Here is a 25,366-nt window from a genome sequence, read left to right as displayed (position 1 = left end):
TCAGTGTCTCTTTCAGTCCACTTTATTTCCACTAGGAACAACCGCTTAACCCTTGGAGAGTAGTTCTTTGTAACAATTCCTCACAACAATATACCTGCAAAATTAAACTGAGTTTCTTGGACCATTCACAGTATGGTGAGAGCATATAAGGCAATAATTCTAAATATACAACAAGAAACAAATATTTCACAATTTTACAAATTTAAGAAAATACGTAGGAGGAGTACCAAACAAACTTGGCATGTTTAAAAATACTTGGTGCTTGTCAACTCTCAAATAGTACAGACATATTGTTTGTATTATCAATGATAACAAGAAAATCATAAAGAATTAATCATGAGTATCTGCCTTCATCTTAGGATCACAATAACAAGACCGACATGCTGCACTTCTTTTGTGATGAGGCAAAAATCTAACACATGAATCCTATGAAGACAAAGCTAATAATTTTTATGTGTTTTTGAAGAATTCCAAATCAAGAAATCATGTCCCATCTTTGAGATGAATGCTTCCTTCTACCCCACACAACAAAGATGAGAGTATAAAGAGAAATTTTTGATATATGTGAGTAACTAGATATACATAGGCTGACTTCAGTAAGGCTCTAATCTCAGAGATAAGGAGCCAGCATAGAAGTGTGTCTCCAGTAAATTAGCTCCTAAAAAATTATAACCTCCTTAATATCTATAGAAAAATCTTATTTAAAAAAATGGTAAATTCACCAAGCACACACCATTTTGTCATTTAACCTTTGATTTCTGTCATTTGGTGCTCCTTAATTCCAAAAGACAAGATTGATAGAGATGCCTCCAACACCTCATCTGCTCAAAGCAAGACAGTGAGATGATATCTAATACAAGACCTAAACATTTCAACTCCATTGTCACTGATACAAGGGAATATGAGTTCCAGGAAAGGAAAAACTGAATGCCATGCTTGGATTTTTGCCATTGAGAAAAATCTACTCTAGCATGTGCTGTGTGACACTGATACTTACTTTGAGTAGGTTTTTAAAATGATACCTGCTACAGTTATCATGGATCCATGCATCCTTAAAATCTTACAGGTTATAGAATAGCAGGGGCAAATATTTTTATAAGCCACATGGCACTACTGTCGTTTTGTTCCCTGGAGGAAGAGATACTTTTCCAACTATTACACTACCTTTGTATTCCTGGGGTCAGCCGAATCTGGTCATGATCCTGGACAAAAACTGTGATGGAGAATTGGTTTTCTGTGGTGGAGATTCCTGGAGCTCATACTCTGGATGTGCGCAGACTTTTAAGGCAACCATGGCCAATCGAGGTAGAGAAGGTGAGGGCACTGATATTTTCAAGACACATGCAGGTGGTGCTCGATCGTGATGATCATTACTGATGATGACAACAGCTGCTGACATTTACAGAGGGAGTGCAATGTCACGTACAACACGCACAAGGCTTTAACATGTCACCTTACCATATCCTCACAACACCACTGTGACTTAAAACTATTAGCAACACAACCTCACGGATGAAAAAATAAAGGCACAGTAGTTACCTGGCCCAAGTTCACTGGGAGTTGAACTCAAACGTGTTCATTTACTGAGCCCATGCTGTTCATCACCACAGTGCCAGCTGTGTAAGGAGTCAGACTCAAGTCAGTCGCCGCTCCATCTCTTATGTAACCTTGGCCAAGTTACTTAACAGCACAAAGCCTCAGTTTCTCCATTTGTAATGTGCGGATTATAGCACTACCTGCCTTACAGGTATCAGAAAAAACATTTCAAACTTGGAAATAGGCAAACGAGATTACTGGATTCCTTTAGTATAGTGTTCCCACTGCTGGGTGTAACTTTCTGTTCACGGGGCTATTTTACAACTGATGGGAGACAGTAACTTGTGTGAGCTCTTATGGACCAGCAGGACATTATCCTGTTCTGTATCTGGCCCAACAATGTATCAAATCTCACACACACACACACACACACACACACACACACACATAATCTCAAATCATTTTTGGACTAATTTTAACATCTTACTAGGTCCCTCACCCTCTTAAATTAATGAGCTGAATAAGATCTTAAACTGTGTTTATATTTGCACAACAGCCATGAAGTTGCCCTTCTGAAAACTGATTTTTAACACTCTACTGTTCTGAGAATTAAGTGAGATGATGCATATGAAATGTTCAGTATAGGGCCTGTCACATATGATCCAACGAAGGTCATTTGTTAACATCATTGCTATGATCATCTCAATAATTGTCACCGCCACTACCATACTATTTAAATTTTTTAATGTTAAGAATTGTTTCTGTTCACTCATATTCAAATATTAACAGTGAACAGTTAATAACTAGTTCTGAGAATAGTTCCAAAATTACACTGTTACTCATAGCTGAAGCCACTTTACAATTTGGCCTTGAGAGCAGTTGTTTTGCAAATTATACACAGTACAGTAATGGAGTTATTAAGGGATCCACTTTCGATGCATAGAAAGTTGTGCATCAGCCGGGCTGCCATCACCTCTGTTAAACAGGATTCATTAGAGTGATAACTGACAGTTGTTTCCCTTTCTAAGTGATTGCTCTGTAGTTCCATTATGTTCTGTCAAGGAAGTACTACTCATTAATTACCAATAAACTGAGTACCAACTGTGCTTGCAGTAGAAGGTTTGGAACTGTTAATCTTGGGGTGGGGAAGGTGGCAGGAAGAGGAGAACGCCACCTGGACAGGTGCAGGAGACGCATGGCGAGAGGACGTTATTACAGGCATGGGCGGGGAGGGACAGAGCTTCTGAGAGGATGGAAGACCTCTGCTTTTGAGGCTCCTGGTATACTGAGAAAAGCAGAAAGGAAGAAATCTCAAAGCAGTGGTCCAAAAAGTATGCCTATGTTTAAAAAAAAAGCAAACTTTGAACAGGAAAAAATAAGATCAAAATAATTAAGATATTCCTAAGGTAATGACAGAACTTTTTTTTCTTTTTAAATTAAAAAAAAATTTTTTTTAATTAATTTATTTATTTTGGCTGCTTTGGGTCTTTGTTGCTGCATGTGGGCTTTCTCTAGTTGTGGCGAGCGGGGGCTACTCTTTGTTGCAGGGTGCGGGCTTCTCATTGCGGTGGCTTCTCTTGTTGCGGAGCACGGGCTCTAGGCACGCGGGCTTCAGTAGTTGTGGCACACAGGCTCAGTAGTTGTGGCTCATGGGTGTAGTTGCTCTGCAGCATGTGGGATTTTCCTTTTTTTTAATTCAAAGTATGTGGCAGGTGAGTGGTCAAGAGGTATGGCAGAGGGCTTTTTGCATTCCAGCTAGAACACTTCTGTAACTCTCCTCTTTTGGAAATAATATCTAAAATCTAAATTGAGGCTTTTTGTGAAAATGCAGGCTGAAGCCCAAGGGTTGAGCCCTCTTCCCTCACCCCTCAGACCCTGAGCTCTGACTTTCAGTGAACCATCTGGTATCCTGTGCCCCAGAGCTGGGCTCCTCGCCTGCCTGCTTTGTCTTTCACTACAGAGCCATTAGGAGGCTCTTTCTAGAGATTCTGGGAGACACATCCTCGTTGCTCTCCAACTTCTTCCATCAGCCAAGCTGCATCCACAGCCACAATGGTCTTTTGGTTTCTCCAATTCCTGCCATGTATTACTTACTATAATATTTCTGAACGCATTTTATCACACATCTATCAGTCGGTTTCACATTCAAGTGTCTCACCTCATCAATAAGACTGCACCTTCTTGAGGACAAGGACGTGGCTGCGAAGGATAATTAACAATTACAGAGGGCCACTAGTTTGAAATCTGTCTGGCCATGTGGTCACCTGGCAGAGCAGACAAGCAAGAACCACCTTTGTTTATTCCTCCAGAATTCCTCTGCCACAGGAAAGGGAGACCATTGCTTTTTAAAAATGTTTTAAAGGTATTTGTGGATTTCTGGCTTCAGTAGAGCCCAAGACCTATCATCAGAAGCCTCTGGACTCCCTGGTATGTGCAGACATCTGTTGATATCTGAGTCCCTGTTCTACAGTGTTTTTAAAAAGAGGATCCTGGGTTTCCTTCATGATCAAAAGAGAGCAGTGCTCTCTCCAAGAGATTGGTGCTGAAAGGTGGGAGAATATAGTGAACTGGGGCAAGAGGCCAAGAATTGGGTAGAGGTCAAGGTCAGCCAAAGGCCAAGTGAGAAAGACTAACAGAACCAGCTAATCAGTAATATATCTGGGCACTGAAGCAGGGGTAGGTATGACAGAAGAGGGACAGACCAAAAGGCCCGAGGGACAAGGGGAGAGATAGGAGGTGCGCACTGCAGGCCTATTCTGTCAGCTCGCGAGGAAGCGAAGAGCTTTGGGAAACTAGAGAATACAGAGGGCTCCAGCTCAGCCCAACTTGCCTTTAAAAAGGCACAAGTCCCAAGGCAAAAGCACTCCAGGCATTCCGGAAACACAAAGGGGCGCCATTAGAGGAGAGGAAGGAAAATCTCAAAAATTTTAATTTGGAATTAATTTCAAATGTATCCCCAAATTCCACGAACCAGAACAGCACAAGGAACACCTATCTACACCCCAGATCCATCTTGAGTTAACATTTTCCCCATCTGCTTATCATTTGCACTTTCTCCTTATACACATACTGTTTATTTCCTGTCCTTATTTTGAAAATAAGTTTCATTCAGTGTGCATTTAAGAATAAGGACAGGGTTTCCCTGGTGGCGCAGTGGTTGAGAGTCTGCCTGCCGATGCAGGGGACACGGGTTCGTGCCCTGGTCCAGGAAGATCCCACATGCCGCGGAGCGGCTGGGCCCGTGAGCCATGGCCGCTGAGCCTGCGCATCCGGAGCCTGTTGCTCCGCAACAGGAGAGGCCACAGCAGTGAGAGGCCCGTGTACCGCAAAAAAAAATAAATAAATAAGGACAATTTCTCTTCTCACCACAGTACAGCAACCAGCTTCAGTAAATGTAACATCGGTACCATATTTTATCTAATCCACCATCTTCTTTCCCAGTTTTGTCTATTAACTAGTGATGTCCCTTATGGCATTCTCCCTGTCCATTGTAAGATCTAGTATAGGCTCTTATTTAGTGCCCCTGTCTCTGTAGTTTCCTTTGATCTCAAACATTTCTTTGACTTTTTTTGTTTCACAATATATCCCTACTTGTACCTTCCACATACTTTTTAATAGAACTACTCCTTACTGGGGTTTCTCTGATGTGTCCTGCAGATTGGATTCGGGTTACGTATTCCTGGCCCCAAAGCTGTACTGGCCACCCTGTGCCCTTCTCAGGGCATCACATCAGGAGGGACACGATGACTGCCCTTCACTGGTGATCTTTCCATTCTGCTCACCGGTCAAGATGCTGTCAGCTTTCTCCACTGCAGAGTTACCATTTTTTCTAAACAGAAGACTGCCTAGTATTCTGACTGTGGACAGTCTTCGCGGAGAGTCGCCACAGTTTCCTGCTTCAACAGTGCTTGGACGGAACCCGGCGCTCGTCCCCCCGCTCCGGCCGGCCGCCCAGCGCCAGCCCTCACCACCACCTCGGGCCCCCGCCGCCGCCTCCCCTCGGCCGCCCGCCATGACGACTGCGTCCCACTTGCAGGGGCGCCAGCACTACCGCCAGCACTCGGAGGCCGCCCTCAACCACCAGATCAACCTGGAGCCATATGCCTCCTACGTCTACGTGTCCGTGTCGTACTATTTTGACCACAGTGATGTGGCTTTGAAGAACTCTGCCAAATACTTTCTTCACCAATCTCGTGAGGAGAGGGAACATGCTGAGAAACGGATGAATCAGCTGCAGAACCAACGGGGTGGCCGAATCTTCCTTCAGGATATCAAGAAACCAGACCATGATGACTGGGAGAATGGGCTGAATGCAATGGAATGTGTGCTACACTTGGAAAAAAGTGTGAATCAGTCACTGCTGGGACTGCACAAACTGGCCACTGACAAAAATGACCCCAATTTGTGTGACTTCATTGAGACTCATTACCTGAATGAGCAGGTGAAATCCATCAAAGAATTGGGTGACCACATAACCAACTTGCCCAAGATGGGGGCCCCCGAATCTGGCATGACAGAGTATCTCTTTGACAAGCACACCCTGGAATACAGTGATAATGAGAGCTAAGCCTTAGGCTGGCTTCCTGTAGCCACAGGGGTGACTTCCCTGCATCAAGGCAGTGCATGCATGTTTGGGTTGCCTTTACCTTTTCTGTAAGTTGTACCAAAACATCTACAAGTTCTTTCCTTATTACCATTCCTTCAAATAAAGTAATTTGGTACCTCCCCACCCCCCAAAAATATTCTGATTGTATATTAGACAGGACAAGGATTTAGTTCACTATGTTTTAGTTACACACTGACAAAGTATACACATTTTTAAAAGCCTAAAAGTGTGTTTTGTTTGCTTTAAATAATGACACATGTTTAGGACCTGCATGTAATTGTTCACTTTGCACCATCTACCACTCTGGGCTGTGAGCTTTTATTATGCAAAAGCTGTGGTCTGTGAGCTATTGTTTGTCTGCGCTCCTTCCCGCCCTCTCAATAAAACAACACACACAATAACCAATAAACATGCTGCTTTTAAAATGTGGTCCAGAAGTAGATTTTCACATTTTGAAGTGCATCACAGGCTGTTTAAGCTAAGAGACATTTGAAATCAATTGATACAACATACACACTTTTACAGTTGAGAAAATCAAGGCCTGGGGAGGAAAAAGTGCACAAGGTCATGTAAAACAACAGTTCTTTACGAATGATTATAAAATCAATTTAAGGGGCCATGGCTGGCATGTTTTAAATTGAAATAAAAAATGTCTGAGTGCTCAGCATATAGCAAGGGTAAATATTGTTTGGTGCAACTTTTGTTTTAACTACATGTGTTTATGAGTATGTATGCTCCTCTTTGTTGGGTAACGATATTAAATCTATTTCTTACTGAAGGTCATGGTTAAAAACCTTTAAAAAAAAAAGAACAAACAAACTCCACGAGAACCTAGGTCTTCCAACTTAAGAACCAGTAATCACTCTACTAGAAAAGTTCTTCTTTAACTTTAGTGTGAAAATAAATAAAGGTTGAAATGCAGTTTCTATTTCAAAAGGTCTGGGTTGGGATCTGAGAATCTGTATTATGCATAGGCCTGTGGGTGATAATAAGCCACTGGTGTTGGTTTGTGGACACCTTTGAGAAGCATGGTGGAAACGCTATATCCCAGGAGGGACCTGGTTTACTGTGAAGGATATCTACATGAAGTAGGTATCAAATATATACATATATATATATATATATATATATGTTTTTTACATTTGTTAACAATTTAAATATGAATAACTAATTCTTGGAAATGTTTAGATTAAAACAAAACCCAAAAAACCTTCTACAGAGAATCAGCTCAACTCACAGCCCAGAAAATGTGCTTACTGTGATAGTCCTAAGAATGTAGGGACTTCTAGTATTCATGATACGCCACACAAGAAAACCAATGCACCAATAATCCTGAGGGTTGGGATTAGTTCCCCCAAATTACAGATGAGCAAACAAATTCAAACATCTTATTTTGTCCAAGGTCATACTGCTTGAGAACAGAAGGGAATGGATTAGAATCTAGCCAGTTCCTAAGGTCATGCTTCTGTTATACTCACAGACTCACACATGGATATTATTTGTACACATAAACATGCTTTAGACATGACACATATACAAATATGCACGTGAGCATTTTTCTAAGCAGTCTACAGTATTCAAGAGTCAGAGATCAGTGAGAGGAAACGAATGTGTTCATCAAACGCTAGAATTGTGTACCTTCTGATGTGGCTCAAGCAACACCATTAATATTGTCAAAATTAAAGAGGTCTCTTCAAAACAGTCCCATTCGATTGCGGGGGTGGGGGGAGTTAGAAGGCTGGGGGGGAAAGAGTGAGCAGCAAATGACAAGCACTACAAACAAGATTCCATCACCTATAACTTAGATTTCATGCAGTATATTTAGTTCAAACCCTGGCACTTTATACAAATAGCTTGTCACGTAAAGTGCAAACAACTCTCTTTTGACAAAGTGATACGGCTTTGGAGCTGGGTTAACTGCTTTGTATATGGCAAAGCTCTTTAAGTGACAAATGAAAGCAGAGTCTTGAAATTACAGTGATATGGAATTACTGCACAAATTCTTTCTGGTTTGATGGGGGTTGTGGGGAGGGAGCAAAAGGATAGCATTCTGCAATTAATTAAGAAGAAAATCTGAGAGGATATGAAGTCAGATTTTTCTAATCTTGACTCTGTAAAATGGACTTTGAACATACTGGCACAAAATTGAGATATGGTCCCAAAAACTTCAAATGAGATGTACAATGTTGTTTAAAGATCTGGCTGAAGTGCTTCTTTTGACCTAAATTATGCCCAGCACGGGTGCAGTAATTATCTCTGCTAGAGATGTTTGGTGTGCTGGCACTGAAACCTTTCGATACGTTTGATAATGTAGCTTTTTGTGTACACACACTGCTTTCCCAAGCTGTCTACATCAGTGGCATGTTCAAATGAAGCCAAATAATTTAAAAGGCTCTGCTTTCACGCTGGCTTTATTTAGCTTGAATAAACATTGCCAGTCAATCTCATATAAAACCTCACTTCATAAATGTAGCTGCCCTGTGCTCATCTCTTAATAAGGATTTGTACAAAGAGACCGGTTGGGCAACATAGCTCTGATAGATGATTAATAAGAAATATAGGATTTCTTTCTTAAAAATCATACTATGACCATAAGAGGGCAAATTCATTATCCATAAATCAAAAGGAGCAAAGGATTTCAGTTGTATCAGAAGCCTTATCTGACTTCAATCTGACAGTTAACTTTAGGCCGTAAATGATTAAATAAAAGTCTAAGTTCACCCAAGCCTGGCAAAAATAAAACTCAAAGCCCAGAAACTTCAAATAACATAAGAAAAAGTCACAGAATTTTTAACCTCAAAAGAAATGGAGAGGAGATGTATGATAGGATGGAAACTGTGATTTCAGATGGAGGGTCTCTTTTGCTGTTTGTGTTTTTCAGAACTAGATTTAAATTTTGCAATACCCTCCAACAGAAAATAAGGTTTTGAGAGTAATGTGACCAATTTTAACTTTTTAAAGAAAACTTTTAAATTGAGATATTGCGTCTATAAAATGTGGCCGCAAAATCTTTAACATCCCTTCCAGTGACAGGTAGGGGGTCTATCTCCTTGAGTCTGGTGGGCTCGGTAAGTACTCTGACCAAGAGAATTCAGCCGAACTTACTCTGCCCAGGTCTTAAGAAACTGTTGTGTCCACTTACTCTCTTAAAACACCAGCTCTTAAAGTCATGAACTGTTCTAAGTTAAGAAGTCCGACCATCTTGAGGTCAACATGTCCTGAGAAAGCCCGTTTAGATAGCCCCAGGGGGTGGGGCGGGGAGAGAGAAGGCGCAGGGGGGAACCTAACTGACTTTCTGCCATTGGAGTCGCCCCAGTCGAGGCACCAGACTTTACTGGATGAGATAAGCCAATCATCCTTGCACTGCCCTTTGCGAATCCCTGACCCACACCATTGTGAGATATAATACCAACAAACTGTTTTCAGCTGTTATGTTTTTCAATGGTTTATTACACAGCAATAGGTATCCAGAACATATAGTAAGGTGGGATAATCTTAAGTGTGCCACTCTGCATTTTTGCATATGTATACACACAGGTAACCAGGACCCAGACAGTGAAACACTGTGTTTCCATTACTCCAGAAGACTCTCTCCACCCCTTCCTAGACAGTGCCCTCAATAAACTACCCCCCACCTACACACACACACACACACACACACACACACACACACACACACACGTAAGCGCTATTCTAACATCTATCACCATTGGTCAGTTCTGTCAGTTCTTGAATTTTCCAATACAATACATCATACAGTAGGTTCTCTTCAGTAGCCAGCTTCTTTCATTCAACTGTCTGTGAGATTCATTAATGTTGCTGCATGGGACAGTAGGTGGTATGTTTTCACTGCTGTGAAGTATTCCATTTTATAAGTCTACTACATTTATCCATGTGGTGACTGAAGGACATCTGGGCTGCTTCTAGTTTGGGCTTTTCGCAAGAAAGCTGTTATGAACATTCTTCTCCAGTCTTTTGGTGGATAAATGCATTCATTTTGGGGGTATAAACCTAGGAGTAGGGTTTCTGGACTTTGGGGTAGGGTGTATGTTGACAAAGGATTAGTTCAGATTCTGACTACTTAGGGATCTGCTCATCAGGGTTGTGTTGTATAGTTTCTTCTGTCCCTGTATCTAGCAAATATTGAGAAATAATCATGCCAAGCATTAAGTTAAGCTATTTATGATTTGTCCTTCCATATTTGACCTCTCCTGACTAACTGCACAATAGTATTGTTCTCAACAATGTCTACTGTCATGAAAATGACACTGTTCTTGGAAAAATCCTATCAGGCAAAGTCAACCTCTAAAATGGCATTGTAATAAATATGCAGAAATGTCACTTTTTGCATTAGCCCAAAGGTTTTGTATAGCTTAAGGATATGTGCAGTAAGCTAACTATAAAAATAGAAACTTGACAGTGGGTATGTATGTGTGTGTCAAAATAATATTACTCTTTCTGGGAGTATGGAAGAAAAAATGACACAATATCCACCCACATGATTTTTATAGATCTGCCTCTTTGCCAGATGTCACCTTTTATAAGCTGCTTTATAAAAACATGACAGTATAAGTGCAATAGTGTGTTTATTGCTTGATAAACTTTAGTAATAAACTTAGGATTGGCTGGAAATTAAAGCCTTAGAGAACCTATTCATTAAGCATTTAGGACAAGTGAATAAACAAAAAATGCAAACTATTAAGTGCTCAATGTATGCAGATCAAGGTACTGGCAGCAAGCACTATTTCTCAGTAGGTATGTCCTACAGAAATATCTGCCAGTTTCCGTGCCATTGAGCTAAACACATTACAGCCATACCTAAAGGATGCCGCTCGCAATGCTACAAATTTGAGTGAAATCCAGAACCTTAACAATCGCCATAGGCTCACTAGAAACACATTAAGCCTTTTTCTAAAGTGTTCTGTAACTCAGCACAGCATATTTTACATATGGCAAACGGCGCTTCCAACAACTATTTTTCTGAAAAGACTTCAGGAATTTCTTAAATAGCACACACTCACTATTTTCTTTATCGGTGGGGTATATATAGCAGTGTTTCTTGAAGAATACCCTGAGGATTGTTGAATTATCTATAGTGACTGGTAAAAATAGAGATTCCAGAGTTCACTCTTAATTGACTGAAACAAAATCTCTGAGGTAAGAGGCCCAAGAAACAATGTTTCATTAAGTGACTCCAAATGATTCTTATTCATAATAAAATTTGTAAACCATAGCTGTACAGGAATCTTAAAATAAATTTTCAGGGCAAAGTATATGGTTCCAGTAATGTGTCAATTTTAAGTGAATAATATATATCCTTATAACTTTAAGGTTCAATTTTTTACTCAACTTTATATTTTAAAATAATCAAACAACTTGTATCCATTTAAATTACTTTTTTCCTTATAGGTATGTATGAGGATCAACCAAACAAAGTCTAGTTAAGGACTTTTGAAAATCAATCCCTGTAACAAATACATACATCACTAAACTTTTCTGAGGATTCTATTTACCCTGGGACTGACATTTGTAATCTTTGATAAACATGAAATGTGGCAACTCTCAAAATGAAACCATCCCTTTATCAGAGGGTCTGTTAGAATTCCTCTGTTTCTCATTAGATTTGTCTATTGCTTACTCTTCACAATGAATCCCATCCATACCCAAATTTCATGGATACTGCAATAGTTAACTATCACAAAGTGACCAACATGCAGTTTGCATGGGATGGAACCTCATAAAAATGCTAATAAAAATATTAAAATAATGATATTATTTTTCCATTAACAAATCGCTGCACCAAGGAGACAGTTAATATGTAGGAGAAACTGTCAAAACTCCATAGGTTGACTACAGAACATTAGTACTGGGAATTACTAATCCAAGATTCCATATCGGCCACCTAAAAAAGCTCAACACATCATGACACAATGCAGCGACAAAGCAGTATAGGATTTTCTGGACATGAGACATACTGAAAATCCCCCCCTATCAAATCACAATAAGAAGCAAAGAGTGCCTGCCTCTTTCCTTGGAAGTTAAAAGGAAGATTTTCTTCTCTGAAAAGAACAGCACTGAATCAAGAGTGAAATAGAAATCAGAAAAATAAACTATGGGGAAAGTTGAAGAGAAAGATACGGGATTAGTAGAGGGAAATGTTCCTTCATAAAAAGAACCTAGTTGTTTAAAAAGAGAGAAAGAGAAAGAAAGAAAAAAAGCCTTCAGGAAGCAGTGAAATATATCAAGTAAATTCCGCCCAAGTCCCAAGTCTCTATCCTTTGGGCCTTGTCACAACACATACACCTCATCAGAAGGGTCAGAACCATAATTACTGGCATCCTGAACACGTGATGTGATGGAGGGAGCATCACATTCCTCGTCAGCAGAACTATATTCCTGTTGGACTACAGTACTCATTACCTGACATTTTATGAGTTTATGAAACTCTGTATTAAGTTCCTATTAGTGCTGTAACAAGTTAACTGTAAACTTCGTGGCTTAGAATGACACAAATTTATTCTCTTACAGTTTTGGAGGCCAGAAGTCTGAAGTCAGTTTCACAGGGCTGAAGGCAAGACGTTGACTGGGCTGCTTCCTTCTGGAGGCTTGAAGGGGAGAATCCATTTCCATGCCTTTTTCAGTTTCTAGTGGCTGCCTGTATTCCTTGGTTTGTGACCCCTTCTGCAATCTTCAAAGAGCATCACTGCAATCTCTGCCACTGTTGTCATATTTCCTTTTTTCTAATGCTGAATCTCTTGCATCCCTCTTACAAAGACCCTTTGATTATGCTGGGCCCACCCAGATAATTCAGGGTATCTCATCTCAAGATTCTTTTTTTGTTGTGTTTTGGGGTTTTTTGTTTTATTTATTTATTTATTTATTTTTGCGGTACCCGGGCCTCTCACTGTTGTGGCCTCTCCCATTGCGGAGCACAGGCTCCGGACACGCAGGCTCAGCGGCCATGGCTCACGGGCCCAGCTGCTCCGCGACATGTGGGACCTTCCTGGACCAGGGCACGAACCCGTGTCCCCTGCATCAGCAGGCAGACTCTCAATCACTGTGCCATCAGGGAAGCCCGTTTTATTTTTTAATAGATCTTTATTCGAGTATAATTGCTTCACAGTACTGTGTTGCTGTTGTATAACAAAGCGAATCAGCCATATGCATACACATGTCCCCAAATCCCTTCCCTCTTAAGCCTCCCTCCCATACCCCCTATCCCACCCCTCTAGGTCATCGCAAAGCACTGAGCTGACCTCCCTGTGTATGCTGCTGCTTCCCACCAGCCAACTATTTTACATTCGGTAGTGTATATATGTCGATGCTACTCTCATTTTGCCCTAGCTTTGCCCTCCCACACCATGTCCTCAAGTCCATTTTCTCTGTTTACCTCTTTACTCCTGCCCTGCAACTAGGTTCATCAGTACCATTTTTTTTTTAGATTCTATATATATGCATTAGCATACGGTATTTGCTTTTCTCTTTCTGACTTACTTCACTCTGTATGACAGACTCTAGGTCCACCCACCTCACTACAAATATCTCAATTTTGTTTCTTTTTATGGCTGAGTAATATTCCATTGTATATATGTGACACATCTTCCTTATCCATTCATCTGTCGATGGACGTTTAGGTTGGTTCCATGTCCTACTGTAAATAGTGCTGCAATGAACATTGGGGTGCATGTGTCTTTTTGAATTATGGTTTTCTCAGGGTATATGCCCAGTAGTGGGATTGCTCGGTCATATGGTAGTTCTATTTTTAGTTTTTTAAGGGACTTCCATACTGTTTTCCATAGTGGTTGTATCAATTATATTCCGACCAACAGTGCAGGAGGATTCCCTTTTCACCACACCCTTTCCAGCATTTATTGTTTCTAGATTTTTTGATAATGGCCATTCTGACTGGTGTGAGGTGATACCTCACTGTAGTTTTGATTTGCATTTCTCTAATGATTAGCGATGTTGAGCATCTTCTCACGTGCCTCTTAGCCATCTGCATGTCTTCCTTGGTGAAATGTCTATTTAGGTCTTCAGCCCATTTTTTAACTGGATTGTTTGTTTTTTTTGAAATTGAGCTCCATGAGCTGTTTGCATATTTTGGAGATTAATTCATTGTCTGTTGTTTCATTTGCAAATATTTTCTCCCATTCTGAGGGTTGTCTTTTTGTCTTGTTTATGGTTTCCTTTGCTGTGCAAAAGCTTTTAAGTTTAATTAAGTCCCATTTGTTTATTTTTGTTTTTATTTCCGTTACTGTAGGAGGTGGGTCAAAAAAGATCTTGCTGTGGTTTATGTCAAAGAGTGTTTTTCCTATGTTTTCCTCTAAGAGTGTTATAGTGTCTGGTTAAGTGTTTAATCCATTTTGAGTGTACTTTTGTGTACAGTGTTAGGAAGTGTTCTAATTTCATTCTTTTACATGTAGCTGTTCAGTTTTCCCAGCTCCACTTATTGAAGAGGCTGTCTTTTCTCCATTGTATATTCTTGCCTCCTTTGTCGTAAATTAGGTGCCCATAGGTGCGTGGGTTTATCTCTGGGCATTCTATCTTGTACCATTAATTTAAATTTCTGGTTTTGTGTCAATACCATACTGTCTTGATTACTGTAGCTTTGTGGTGTAGTTTGAAGTCAGGGAGCCTTCCTCCAACTCCATTTTACTTTCTCAAGATCGCTTTAGCTACTCAGGGTCTTTGTGTTTCCATACGAATTGTAAGATTTTTTGTACTAATTCTGTGAAAAATGCCATTGGTAGTTTGATAGGGATTTTATTGAATCTGTAAATTGCTTTGGGTAGTACAGTCATTTTCACAATACTGATTCTTCCAATCCACAAACATGGTATATTTATCCATCTGTTATGTCATCTTTGGTTTCTTTCATCAGTGTTTTAGAGTTTACTGAGTACAAGTCTTTTGCCTCCTCAGGCAGGTTTATTCCTAGGTATTTTATTCTCTTTGTTGCAATGGTACATGGGAGGGTTTCCTTAATTTCTCTTCCTGATTTTTTGTTGTTGGTGTATAGGAATGCGAGATTTCTGTGCATTAATTTTGGATCCTGCAACCTTACCAAATTCATTGATTAGTTCTAGTAGTTTTCTGGTGGCATCTTCAGGATTTTCTGTGTATAGTATCATGTCATCAGCAAACAGTGACAGTTTTACTTCTTCTTTTCCAATTTGTATTCCTTTTATTTCTTCTTCTTCTCTGACTGCTGTGGCTAGGACTTCCAAAACTATGTTGAATAAGAGTGGCAAGAGTGGACATACTTGTCTTGTTCCTGATCTTAGTGGAAATGCTTTCAGTTTTTCACCATTGAGAATGATGTTGGCTGTGGGTTTATCATATGTGGCCTTTATCATATTGAGGTAGGTTCCCTCTATACCCACTTTCTGGAGAGTTTTTATCATAAATGGGTGTTGAATTTTGTCAAAAGCTTTTTCTGCATCTATTCAGATGATCACATGGTTTTTATTCCTTAATTTGTTAATGTGCTATATCACATTGATTGATTTGCATACATTGAAGAATCCTTGCATCCCTGGGATAAATCCCACTTGATCATGGTCTATGATCTTTTAATGTTCTGTTAGATTCTGTTTGCTAGTATTTTGTTCAGGATTTTTGCATCTATGTTCATCAGAGATATTGCTCTATAATTTTATTTTTTGTGATATCTTTGTCTGATTTTGGTATCAGGGTGATGGTGGCTTCGTAGAATGAATTTGGGAGTGTTTCTCCCTCTGCAATTTTTTGGAAGAGTTTGAGAAGGATCAGTGTTAGCTCTTCTCTAAGTGTTTGATAGAATTCGCCTGTGAAGCCACCTGGTCCTGGACTTTTTTGTTTGTTGGAAGATTTCTTAATTACGGTTTCTATTTCATTGCTTGTGACAGGTCTGTTTATGTTTTCTAATTCTTCCTGGTTCAGTCTTGGAAAATTGTTCCAAGAATTTGTCCATTTCTTCATGGTTGTCCATTTTATTGGCATATAGTTGTTTGTAGTAGTCTCTTATAATCTTTTGTATTTCTGCAGTGTCAGTTGTGATTTCTCCTTTTTCATTTCTAATTTTACTGATTTGTGTCCTCTCCCTTTTTTTCTTGAGTCTGGCTAAGGGTTTATCAATTTTGTTTATCTTCTCAAAGAACGAGTTTCAGTTTTATTGATCTTTGCTATTGTTTTCTTCGTTTCTATTTCATTTATTTCTGCTCTGATCTTTATGATTTCTTTCCTTCTACTGACTTTGGGTTTTCTTTGTTCTTCTTCCTCTAGTTGTTTTAAGGGCAGGGTTAGATTGTTTATTTGAGGTTTTTCTTGTTTCATTAGATCAGATTATATTGCTGTAAACTTCCCTCTTAGAACTGCTTTTGCTGCATTCCATAGGTTTTGGGTCATTGTGTTTTCATTGTCATTTGTTTCTAAGTATTTTTTAAATTTCTTCTTTGATTTCTCCAGTGATCTCTTGATTATTTGGTAGCACACTGCTTAGCCTCCGTGTATTTGTGGTTTTTACAGTTTTTTTCCTGTAATTGTTTTCCAGTCTCATAGCATTGTGGTCAGAAAAGATGCTTGATACGATTTCAATTTTCTTAAATTTTCCAAAGCTTGATTTGTGACCCAAGATGTGATGTATCCTGGAGAAAGTTCCATGTGCACTTGAGAAGAAAGCATATTCTGCCACTTTTGGGTGGAATGTTCTATAAATATCAATTAGATCTATCTGGTCTATTGTGTCATTTAAAGCTTCTGCTTCCTTCCTTATTTTCTGTTTGGATGATCTGTCCATTGGTTTAAGTGGGGTGTTAAAGTCCCCTACTATTATGGTGTTACTATCGATTTCTCCTTTCATGGTTGTTAGCATTTGCCTTATGTATTGAGGTACTCCTATGTTGGGTGCATAAACATTTATAATTGTTATAGCTTCTTCTTGGATTGATCCCTTGATCATTATGTAGTGTCCCTCCTTATCTCTTGTAACAGTCTTTATTTTAAAGTCTATTTTATCTGATACAATATTGCTACTCCAGCTTTCTTTTGATTTCCATTTGCATGTAATATCTTTTTCCATCCCTTCACTTTCAGTCTGTATGTGTCCCTAGGTCTGAAGTGGGTCTCTTGTAGACAGCATATCTATGGGTCTTGTTTTTATATCCATTCAACCAGTCTTTGTCTTCTGGTTGCGGCATTTAATCCATTTACATTCAAGGTTATTATTGATATGTATGTTCCTATTACCATTTTCTTAACCGTTTTGAGTTTCTTTTTGTGGGTCTTTTTCTTCTCTTGTGTTTCCTGCTTAGAGAAGTTTCTTTAGCATTTGTTGTAAAGCTGGTTTGGTGGTGCTGAATTCCCTTAGCTTTTGCTTGTCTGGAAAGCTTTTGACTTCTCCATTGAATCTGAATGAGATCCTTGCTGGGTAGAGTAATCTTGGTTGTAGGTTTTTCTCTTTCATCAGTTTAAGTATATCCTGCTACTCCCTTCTGGCTTGTAGAGTTTCCACTGAAAAATCAGCTGATAACCTTATGGGGATTCCTTTGTAATTTTTTTTCCCTTGATGCTTTTAATATTTTTTCTTTGATTTTAATTTTTGTTAGTTTGATTAATATGTGTCTTGGTGTGTTTTCCCTAGGGTTTATCCTGTATGGGACTCTCTGTGCTTCCTGGATTTGGGTGACTATTTCCTTTCCCATGTTAGGGAAGTTTCCAACTATAATCTCTTCAAATATTTTCTCAGACATTTTTTTTTCTCTTCCTCTTCTGGGACCTGTATAATTTGAATGTTGGTGTGTTTAGTGTTGTCCCAGAGATCTCTGAGATTGTCTTCAATTCTTTTCATTCTTTTTTCTTTATTCTGCTCCTTGGCAGTTATTTCTACCATTTTGTCTTCCAGCTCACTTATTCGTTCTTCTGGCTCAGTTATTCTGTTATTGATTCCTTCTAGTGTATTTTTTATTTCAGTTATTGTGTTGTTCAACTCTGTTTGTTCTTTAGTTCTTCTAGATCTTTGTTAAACATTTCTTGTATTTTCTCAATCCGTGCCTCCATTCTATTTCTGAGATTCTGGATCATCTTTACTATCATTACTCTGAATTTTTTTTCAGGTAGATTGCCTATTTCCTCTTCATTTATTTGGTCTGGTAGGTTTTTACCTTGCTCCTTCATCTGTGACATTTTTTTGCTGTCTCTTTTTCTTTCTTTCTTTCTTTTTTTGTTTTTTTAATGAGGGGGAGTTCCTGTTTTACTGTTTGTTTGGCCTGAGGCTTCCAACACTAATGTTTGTAGGCTATTGGGTAGAGCTGGGTCTTGGTGCTGAGATGAGGAACTCTGTGAGACCTCACTCTGATTAATATTCCCTGGGGTCTTAGGTTCTCTGTTAGTCCAGTGGTTCGGACTTGGAGCTCCCACCGCAGGAGCTCCAGCCCAACCCCGGGCTCGTGAACCAAGATCCCGCAAGCTGTCGGTTCACTTCGGGGTTCCTCCCATCTCCTTGGGTGTTAGAGTACTTCACCACTGGCCAGCAGGCACCCTAGTTGTGGGGAGACGCTAACTCCATGTCTTCCCACACTGCCATCTTGACTCCGCCTCTCATCTCCAGATTCTTAATCACATCTGCAAAGACCCTTCTGCCACAGAAGGCAACACTGACAGGCTCCAGGAACTAAGAATGTGAGCATATTTGCAGGCCATTATTCAACCTCCATAATCTCTGAATGTTCCTTTTAAAACTTATTCATTTACTCATTCATCTACCCACCCACTGACCCCCCTTCACTCCACAGGAGTTGGTTGGTCAGGCCATACAGTATGGCCAAGCAAACCGTATGCGATGAATTTTCAAAAGATGTGTTGACAAATTCTGATCAATATGTAAAATTGATTTTTACTGCAAATGAGTATACGTTCTGACAGGATGATGTTTCTTAGAAACAAACAAACAAACAAACATTGATCAGAGTAGCTGATAGAGTACTGTATAGATTAGGATAACTAGCTGCCAGTAAAAGGGCAGAGACAGTGCTTAACATTAAAGGCATGCTAGAGAAATGTATCAGATTTTCTGGAATGTACAGACCATGTTTACAGGAAGATAAAGGAATTTCCCTTATGAGCATGTTAAAGACCATGTCAAGGACAGAAGATGGCCCAACTCAAAGTGCAGCATGTCCACAGTGAGACCAAATGAATAAAGTATCAATAATAACTGTGGAAGCCTCCAGAGATGCTGTGGCAAGCTGTTCCTCTCCAGTGGTGATTGTATCGTAATTATCGTAATGTGTTTTGGGTTGCTGACTTTCTGTCTTTTCACACCAGTATGGACCCCTGGTCCTGGGGTTGGAGGCACCTTTCCATAATCTTTTGGGTGGAGGCTGGGGAGGGGGGGAAATGCCTATGTATCACAGGATTCTGTTAGGAAGCAAAAGAGGGAAACTCTTTCAGTTAATCCACTAAGAGGGGGCACCAGAGCATCTCTGCACAAAAACACAGTCACTTGGGGCTCTTGGTATCTCGGTTTAAAGTGCTCCACAGGATGGCAGCTTATGCCTGAATTTCTCCCACACAAGGTCCCTCTCAAGTGAATTTCCATATGTACAACCCAGTCCCCATTTCAAGTAAAACCATTTAAAGTAAACTTTTTAAATTCAGTGAAAATCATCCAGCCATTCTCACACTTTCATGAAAACAATGACAACGTGAAGCTTCCCCTTTATTTTTAGTTTGTTTATCCTGTGTAAAGTTCTAGAAGCAAGCACACTCACTAAAGGAAAAGAAGAGCTGGAGGTGGGGGGGGGCAGGGAGACAGTGGCAACATTACTGTGAGTGAGTAGTGTGAAGAAGAAAATATTTTCAGGACAAAACCTCAAAATAAAATTTGAGTGTCCCAAGTAAACACAAATGAAGCAACAACAAGTGACAAAAATGGCTAACTGGAGATAAATTTTTTTCTACATTTCTAATCACATCACAAATAGCCTCCAATAAAGAAGCATTTTAACAGGTGCACACTAAAAAAAATGCTTTTTACTTTGATTTAAATTCAAGTGTTATGTCTTGTCCAATAACTGTAATGGGAGAAAGACTGTATATCCTGAATGCTACATTTGAACTAGGTGGCAATTTTCTTCCTGGTATCAATTTCAGACATTCATATAAATCTTAAAAAAAATGATAAAGTTACTGACCTAAAAGCATCCAATCAAGTAAACATATACACATTTCTATAAAATGTGTGCTATAAATCAAAAATTATAAGTAACATAGAAGGGAAGATGGATATTTATAATTAGTGAGAGATAAATTTGAAATAGGGGAACTTATTAATATTTTAATCTTTCTGATAATTCTTTCAAACTACCTAATATTTTTATACCAGCAAATATTGCCTCAAGGACCCAAATGAAGTCTAAATCATAATGATCACTCATTTAACTAATTTATTAAATCAAACATGTTCAATTATACACTAAATCTAATGATATGACCAGAATGAAGGCAGAGCTACAAATTTCAGTAAGAATTAAGAATATTATTAAAGGTCTTTTAACTTGTTATCTACTTGATCAGGGATACCCAAAACATGCTTGGCCCTCTTAGTTCTCTAGGATCAGGGTTTCCCCAACCAAAGATAATAGTTACCATAGCATTTGCTACATGATACCCACCTTTCAAAGAATAGACAGCCAATATCTCATCTAATTCTTCAAGCAACTTGAGAAAGAGAGGTGTCCCTGTCCACCAAGCATTGAGGAACCAAGCATTGAGAGATTTAATAACTTGCTCAAGATTACAGAACTAGTGATTGACAGAAGAACCCCAAAGCCTATAGAGAAATTGCTGAAATCCAAGGACTTCCTATATATAAAAGGTACCCATCCAGGCTTCTCAACATAGATTCCCCGTCAGAATTTCCCATGGAAGTTTTTAGAAAAATACTTGTCCAGGCACAGCCCACAGAAGTACTGTGGCCCCAATGTCTTGCTGTTAATACACATCTCCAAGTCATCATGATGTCTGCTGTATGTGCAGAAGTTCTAGTCTCTCTATTTCAAGAGATCCTGGGGGTACACTAGGACTGAAACTCCTGTTTTTTAGTAACAGTAGATCACAATGGTATCATAACTACTTGAAATAGATGGCATGCCTACAATGTTAAGGTGCTTTCACATATGTGACCACATGTGACATAACATTAACTTGGCAAGTGTGACAGGGAGACACTGGTTGTTATACCCAATTAAGGTTTGAGCCAGCTGACACAAAGGAAGCATTGAGGCAGGAGATAGATGGGCTCCAGGTTAGACATTTACAGCCAGACTCCTGTTTATACTCCCAGATAGAAATAACAACAGAGTAAATAGCTGGACTTTGCCTCTGGTGGACAATTTAAGATAACAGTAATGGCAGGGGCAGAGAGGAGCTGAGCCCTGACCAGATAAGAGATAAAGGGAATCACATAAGTGATTCAAACTACCACTTTCTCTCTGAGCCCGCCCATGAGTGTCTATTCACACATACTCTTTTTCCTCCTAATAAACACTTTACTTGTTTCACTACTTTCTGTCTTTTTGTGAAAATTCATTTCTACAAAGCTAACGGGCCAGGGCCTTGTCACTGGCCTTGTGGTCTAGTGGCTAGGATTCAGCGCTCCCACTGCCGCGGCCTGACTTCCATCTCTGGTTGGGAAACGAAATCCTGCTTCAAGCCGCTACAGGTTGAGGCCACCCAAAATCAGCATCAACTTCCTGACCTTGGAGGCAACTCACACATTCTACAACCCAGTCCTTCTATTTCAACAAGAAGTCTAAGGTCCAGAGAGGTACCCTGGCTTTCTCAAGATCACTCACTAGAAAACAAGGGTGCTCATTAGAATTCAGCTCCTAAAATTCCATATGCAATGCATTACTTCCAGTGCCCACTTGGCCTGCCCCCAGCCTTCTTACTTTTAAGCACCATTTTCCCATTATTTTCACTCTGCCAATCACACAGATAATAAACAGAGAATGAGAATTTTGGATCTGAAAGATTCCTATTGGGCAATTTTGAGTACTTCCTGAGGGCCATACACTTTCATATGTTGTCTTGTTAGAGAGACCACAGTGATCCAGTGTCCCCAAAGCTGCAGAAAATGTGACTTGATCCAGGTCACACTGCAGGACTGAAGCAAGGCCAGGACCCTGGGGTCTCCAGATTTCACACAAGGAGGCTGAGTGCACCGGGAGCAGTTCCCCAACCACAGTCAACTTCATGGTTTTGGTCACATCTTACGCCCCCTGTACTATCACTTGGTGTTTATTTTCTTTAACATCTGCTCAGTTTGTCTTTAAATTACTTTGAAATAGTGGAAATGTTCTATCTCTACTAGCAAACCAGTATCACCTACCACAGATAGAGACTTAACCTTGTTAACCTTGAAACAAAAGAGATGTTAAACTCTTGCTAGAAGGGATACCTGCCTGAGGCTCTGAGCCTGGGGCCTGTGCACAAGCTGTTGAAAAGATTACAAGCGTGAGAAAGGTGGTAAAACTTCCCTTTGGCTAATGAGCAGAACAAAAAGAAGACAAAGGGAATAATGTCCCAAGCTTGCCAGAAATGCCAGTTTAGTATAGTGGTATTGACAACATGGATGCTCTGCCTGAAAGGGGATTAAGGAGGTGCAGCTCTGCATTCTTCCTCTTCCCCAAGAAGCCCTGCTCTGTGCAGTTACACACAAATGGCAGATGAAGAGCCTTTGAATCTACTGTATGACTTGATTTGATTACTTGAGGATTATTCATTTTTTAGCTTAACTTTTCACTTTCTTTAAGGTAATCACCTTTAACTTGCTTCTCTTTTTACTTAGCTGATGATAGTTTGGTGCATTTGTTTCTCTCTCTTTTTTTTTTTTTTTGGTTAACATAGTTACTAAACCCATACCTTCAACGTATTAAAATCCCTTGGGGAGTAAGAGGGTTTTCCCTTTTCTTGAATACAGGCATCAGTGAAGTGCATGTGATGATTATGAGCCTTCTAGATATTCATGAATTCACTCCAAAGGTCATATAAAAGTGACCAGATTATTTCCACAGTGTTCATATGTCCCTCTAATTCTCATTCTTAGTACTCAAAGAACATGTCAGCACTTTATACGCAGAGAGTAAAATAGCAACCTGGAGTTTTTTCATATTATTCATATAAGTATTTTTATACATGACTAAAGGAAGAAAAACATGATGGAAATTTAGAAATATGAAGGCATGATACATATTTTATAATTACATTTTATTGTGTTCTGTTAAGTGACCAGAGGGTTTTTGAAGACAAAGATGCTTCCAAATTAAATTATTATTATTAAACCCCTTAAGCCTCATATTAACTTTAGACTGTCACTAGAAATTTTTGATAAATTAAATAATATGCAGTATATAAGCATTAGACATAGTTTAATATATTTAAAATAGATTCTTACACATCTGTAAGGTGCAAACTAAGACTTGAAATGTTTTAAATACATTTTTCCTTTAGTGAAAATGTTTTGTTTTGATTTGTTTTTCAGAAATCTAATTAATGGAAGCTACAGAGCAATAATCTTGCATAGAGAAATGCCTTGAGAGTTGGGATTTTTAAATGCTTACCTCTAAATTCATTCTGTTGCTAAAAATGATTTTTTTACTTTGAATCTAATAGGATTTGGTGAATAAAATAATAATGTGAATATGTAGCTAAATTTCCAATAGTAGAAGAAATTTCACATGTCATAAACCAAACCAAAAGGGAATTAATAATACAGAGTCAAACTACAATATCCACTTCAGAATGAAATTGAATCAGTGTTCCTTGCCCTGCAAGGAGGGTATTTGTTAGAGCAAAGGGGACCAAGAAGATTAGCTTTACAGGATAATCATGTTATGTTACACTTTTATTGAATGTACTTATATTTTGAACTATACAATTGTTCTTGTAATGTTTCCAAATGTATATAATCATCAGCCATCAGACTTCCGGGTAAGATGGCGGAAGAGTAAGACGCGGAGAACACCTTCCTCCCCACAGATACACCAGAAATACAGCTACACGTGGAACAACTCCTACAGAACACCTACTGAACGCTGGCAGAAGACCCCAGACCTCCCAAAAGGCAAGAAACTCCCCACATACCTGGGTAGGGCAAAGCGGAGAGATCCCCACACAGAGGATCGGTGCCGAGCGGCACTCACCAGCCCGAGAGGCTTGTCTGCTCGCCCGCCGGGGCGCGCAGCGCTGGAAGCTGAGGCTCGGGCTTCGGTCGGAACGCAGGGAGAGGACTGGGGCTGGCGGCGAGAACTCAGCCTGAAGGGTGCTAATGTGCCACAGCTAGCCGGGAGGGAGTCCGGGAAAACTCTGGAGCTGCCGAAGAGGCAAGAGACTTTTTCTTCCCTCTTGGTTTCCTGGTGCGCGAGGAGAGGGGATTAAGAGCGCTGCTTAAAGGGGCTCCACGGAAGGGCGCGAGTCGCGACTGAAAGCGCGGAACCCAGTGACAGGCGTGGGACGCTGGGGCTGCTGTTGCCGCCGCCAAGAAGCCTGTGTGCGAGCGCAGGTCACTGCCCACACCGCCCTTCCGGGAGCCTGTGCAGCCCGCCACTGCCGGGGTCCCGGGATCCAGGGGCGGCTTCCCTGGGAGAATGCACGGTGCGCCTCGGGCTGGTGCAACGTCACGCCGACCTCTGCCGCTGCAGGCTCGCCCCGCACTCCGTGCCCCTCCCTCCCTCCCGGCCTGAGTGAGCCAGAGTCCCCGAAGAGGCTGCTCCTTTAACCCTGTCCTATCTGAGCGAAGAACAGACGCCCTCCGGCGACCTACACGCAGAGGCGGGGCCAAATCCAAAGCTGAGACCCAGGAGCTGTGAGAACAAAGAAGAGAAAGGGAAACCTCTCCCAGCAGCCTCAGAAGCAGCGGATTAAAGCTCCACAATCAACTTGATGTACCCTGCATCTGTGGAATACATGAATAGACAACACATCATCCCAAATTGAGGAGCCCGGAGTCAGTGCTGTGCCTCTGAGGTGGGAGAGCCAACTTCAGGACACTGGTCCACAAGAGACCTCCCAGCTCCACATAATATCAAACGGCGAAAATCTTCCAGAGATCTCCATCTCAACACCAGCACCCAGCTTCACTCAACGACCAGCAGGCTACAGTGCTGGACACCCTAAGCCAAACAACTAGCAAGACAGGAACACAACGCCACCCATTAGCAGAGAGGTGGCCTAAAATCATAAAAA

General features: G+C 40.3%; 2 protein-coding genes across 13 annotated transcripts in view; one reads left to right on the top strand and one right to left on the bottom strand.

Moving 5' to 3' along the window:
• The window catches only part of FHIT (fragile histidine triad diadenosine triphosphatase), a 1,482,405-nt gene that overhangs the window by 568,899 nt on the left and 888,140 nt on the right, over positions 1 to 25,366 (bottom strand). The window lies entirely within an intron of this gene.
• On the top strand, positions 5,549 to 6,103 carry LOC309812848 (ferritin heavy chain-like; the record flags this gene model as incomplete). Its single annotated transcript, XM_082637117.1, has 1 exon — positions 5,549 to 6,103. The coding sequence occupies one exon, from the start codon at positions 5,549 to 5,551 to the stop codon at positions 6,101 to 6,103; it is 555 nt and encodes a 184-aa protein (XP_082493243.1).

Source organism: Mesoplodon mirus (assembly GCF_964341445.2).
Source record: "Mesoplodon mirus genome assembly, chromosome: 12".
Taxonomy (NCBI): Eukaryota; Metazoa; Chordata; class Mammalia; order Artiodactyla; family Ziphiidae; genus Mesoplodon; species Mesoplodon mirus.
This window is presented reverse-complemented; position numbering and strand designations above follow the sequence as displayed.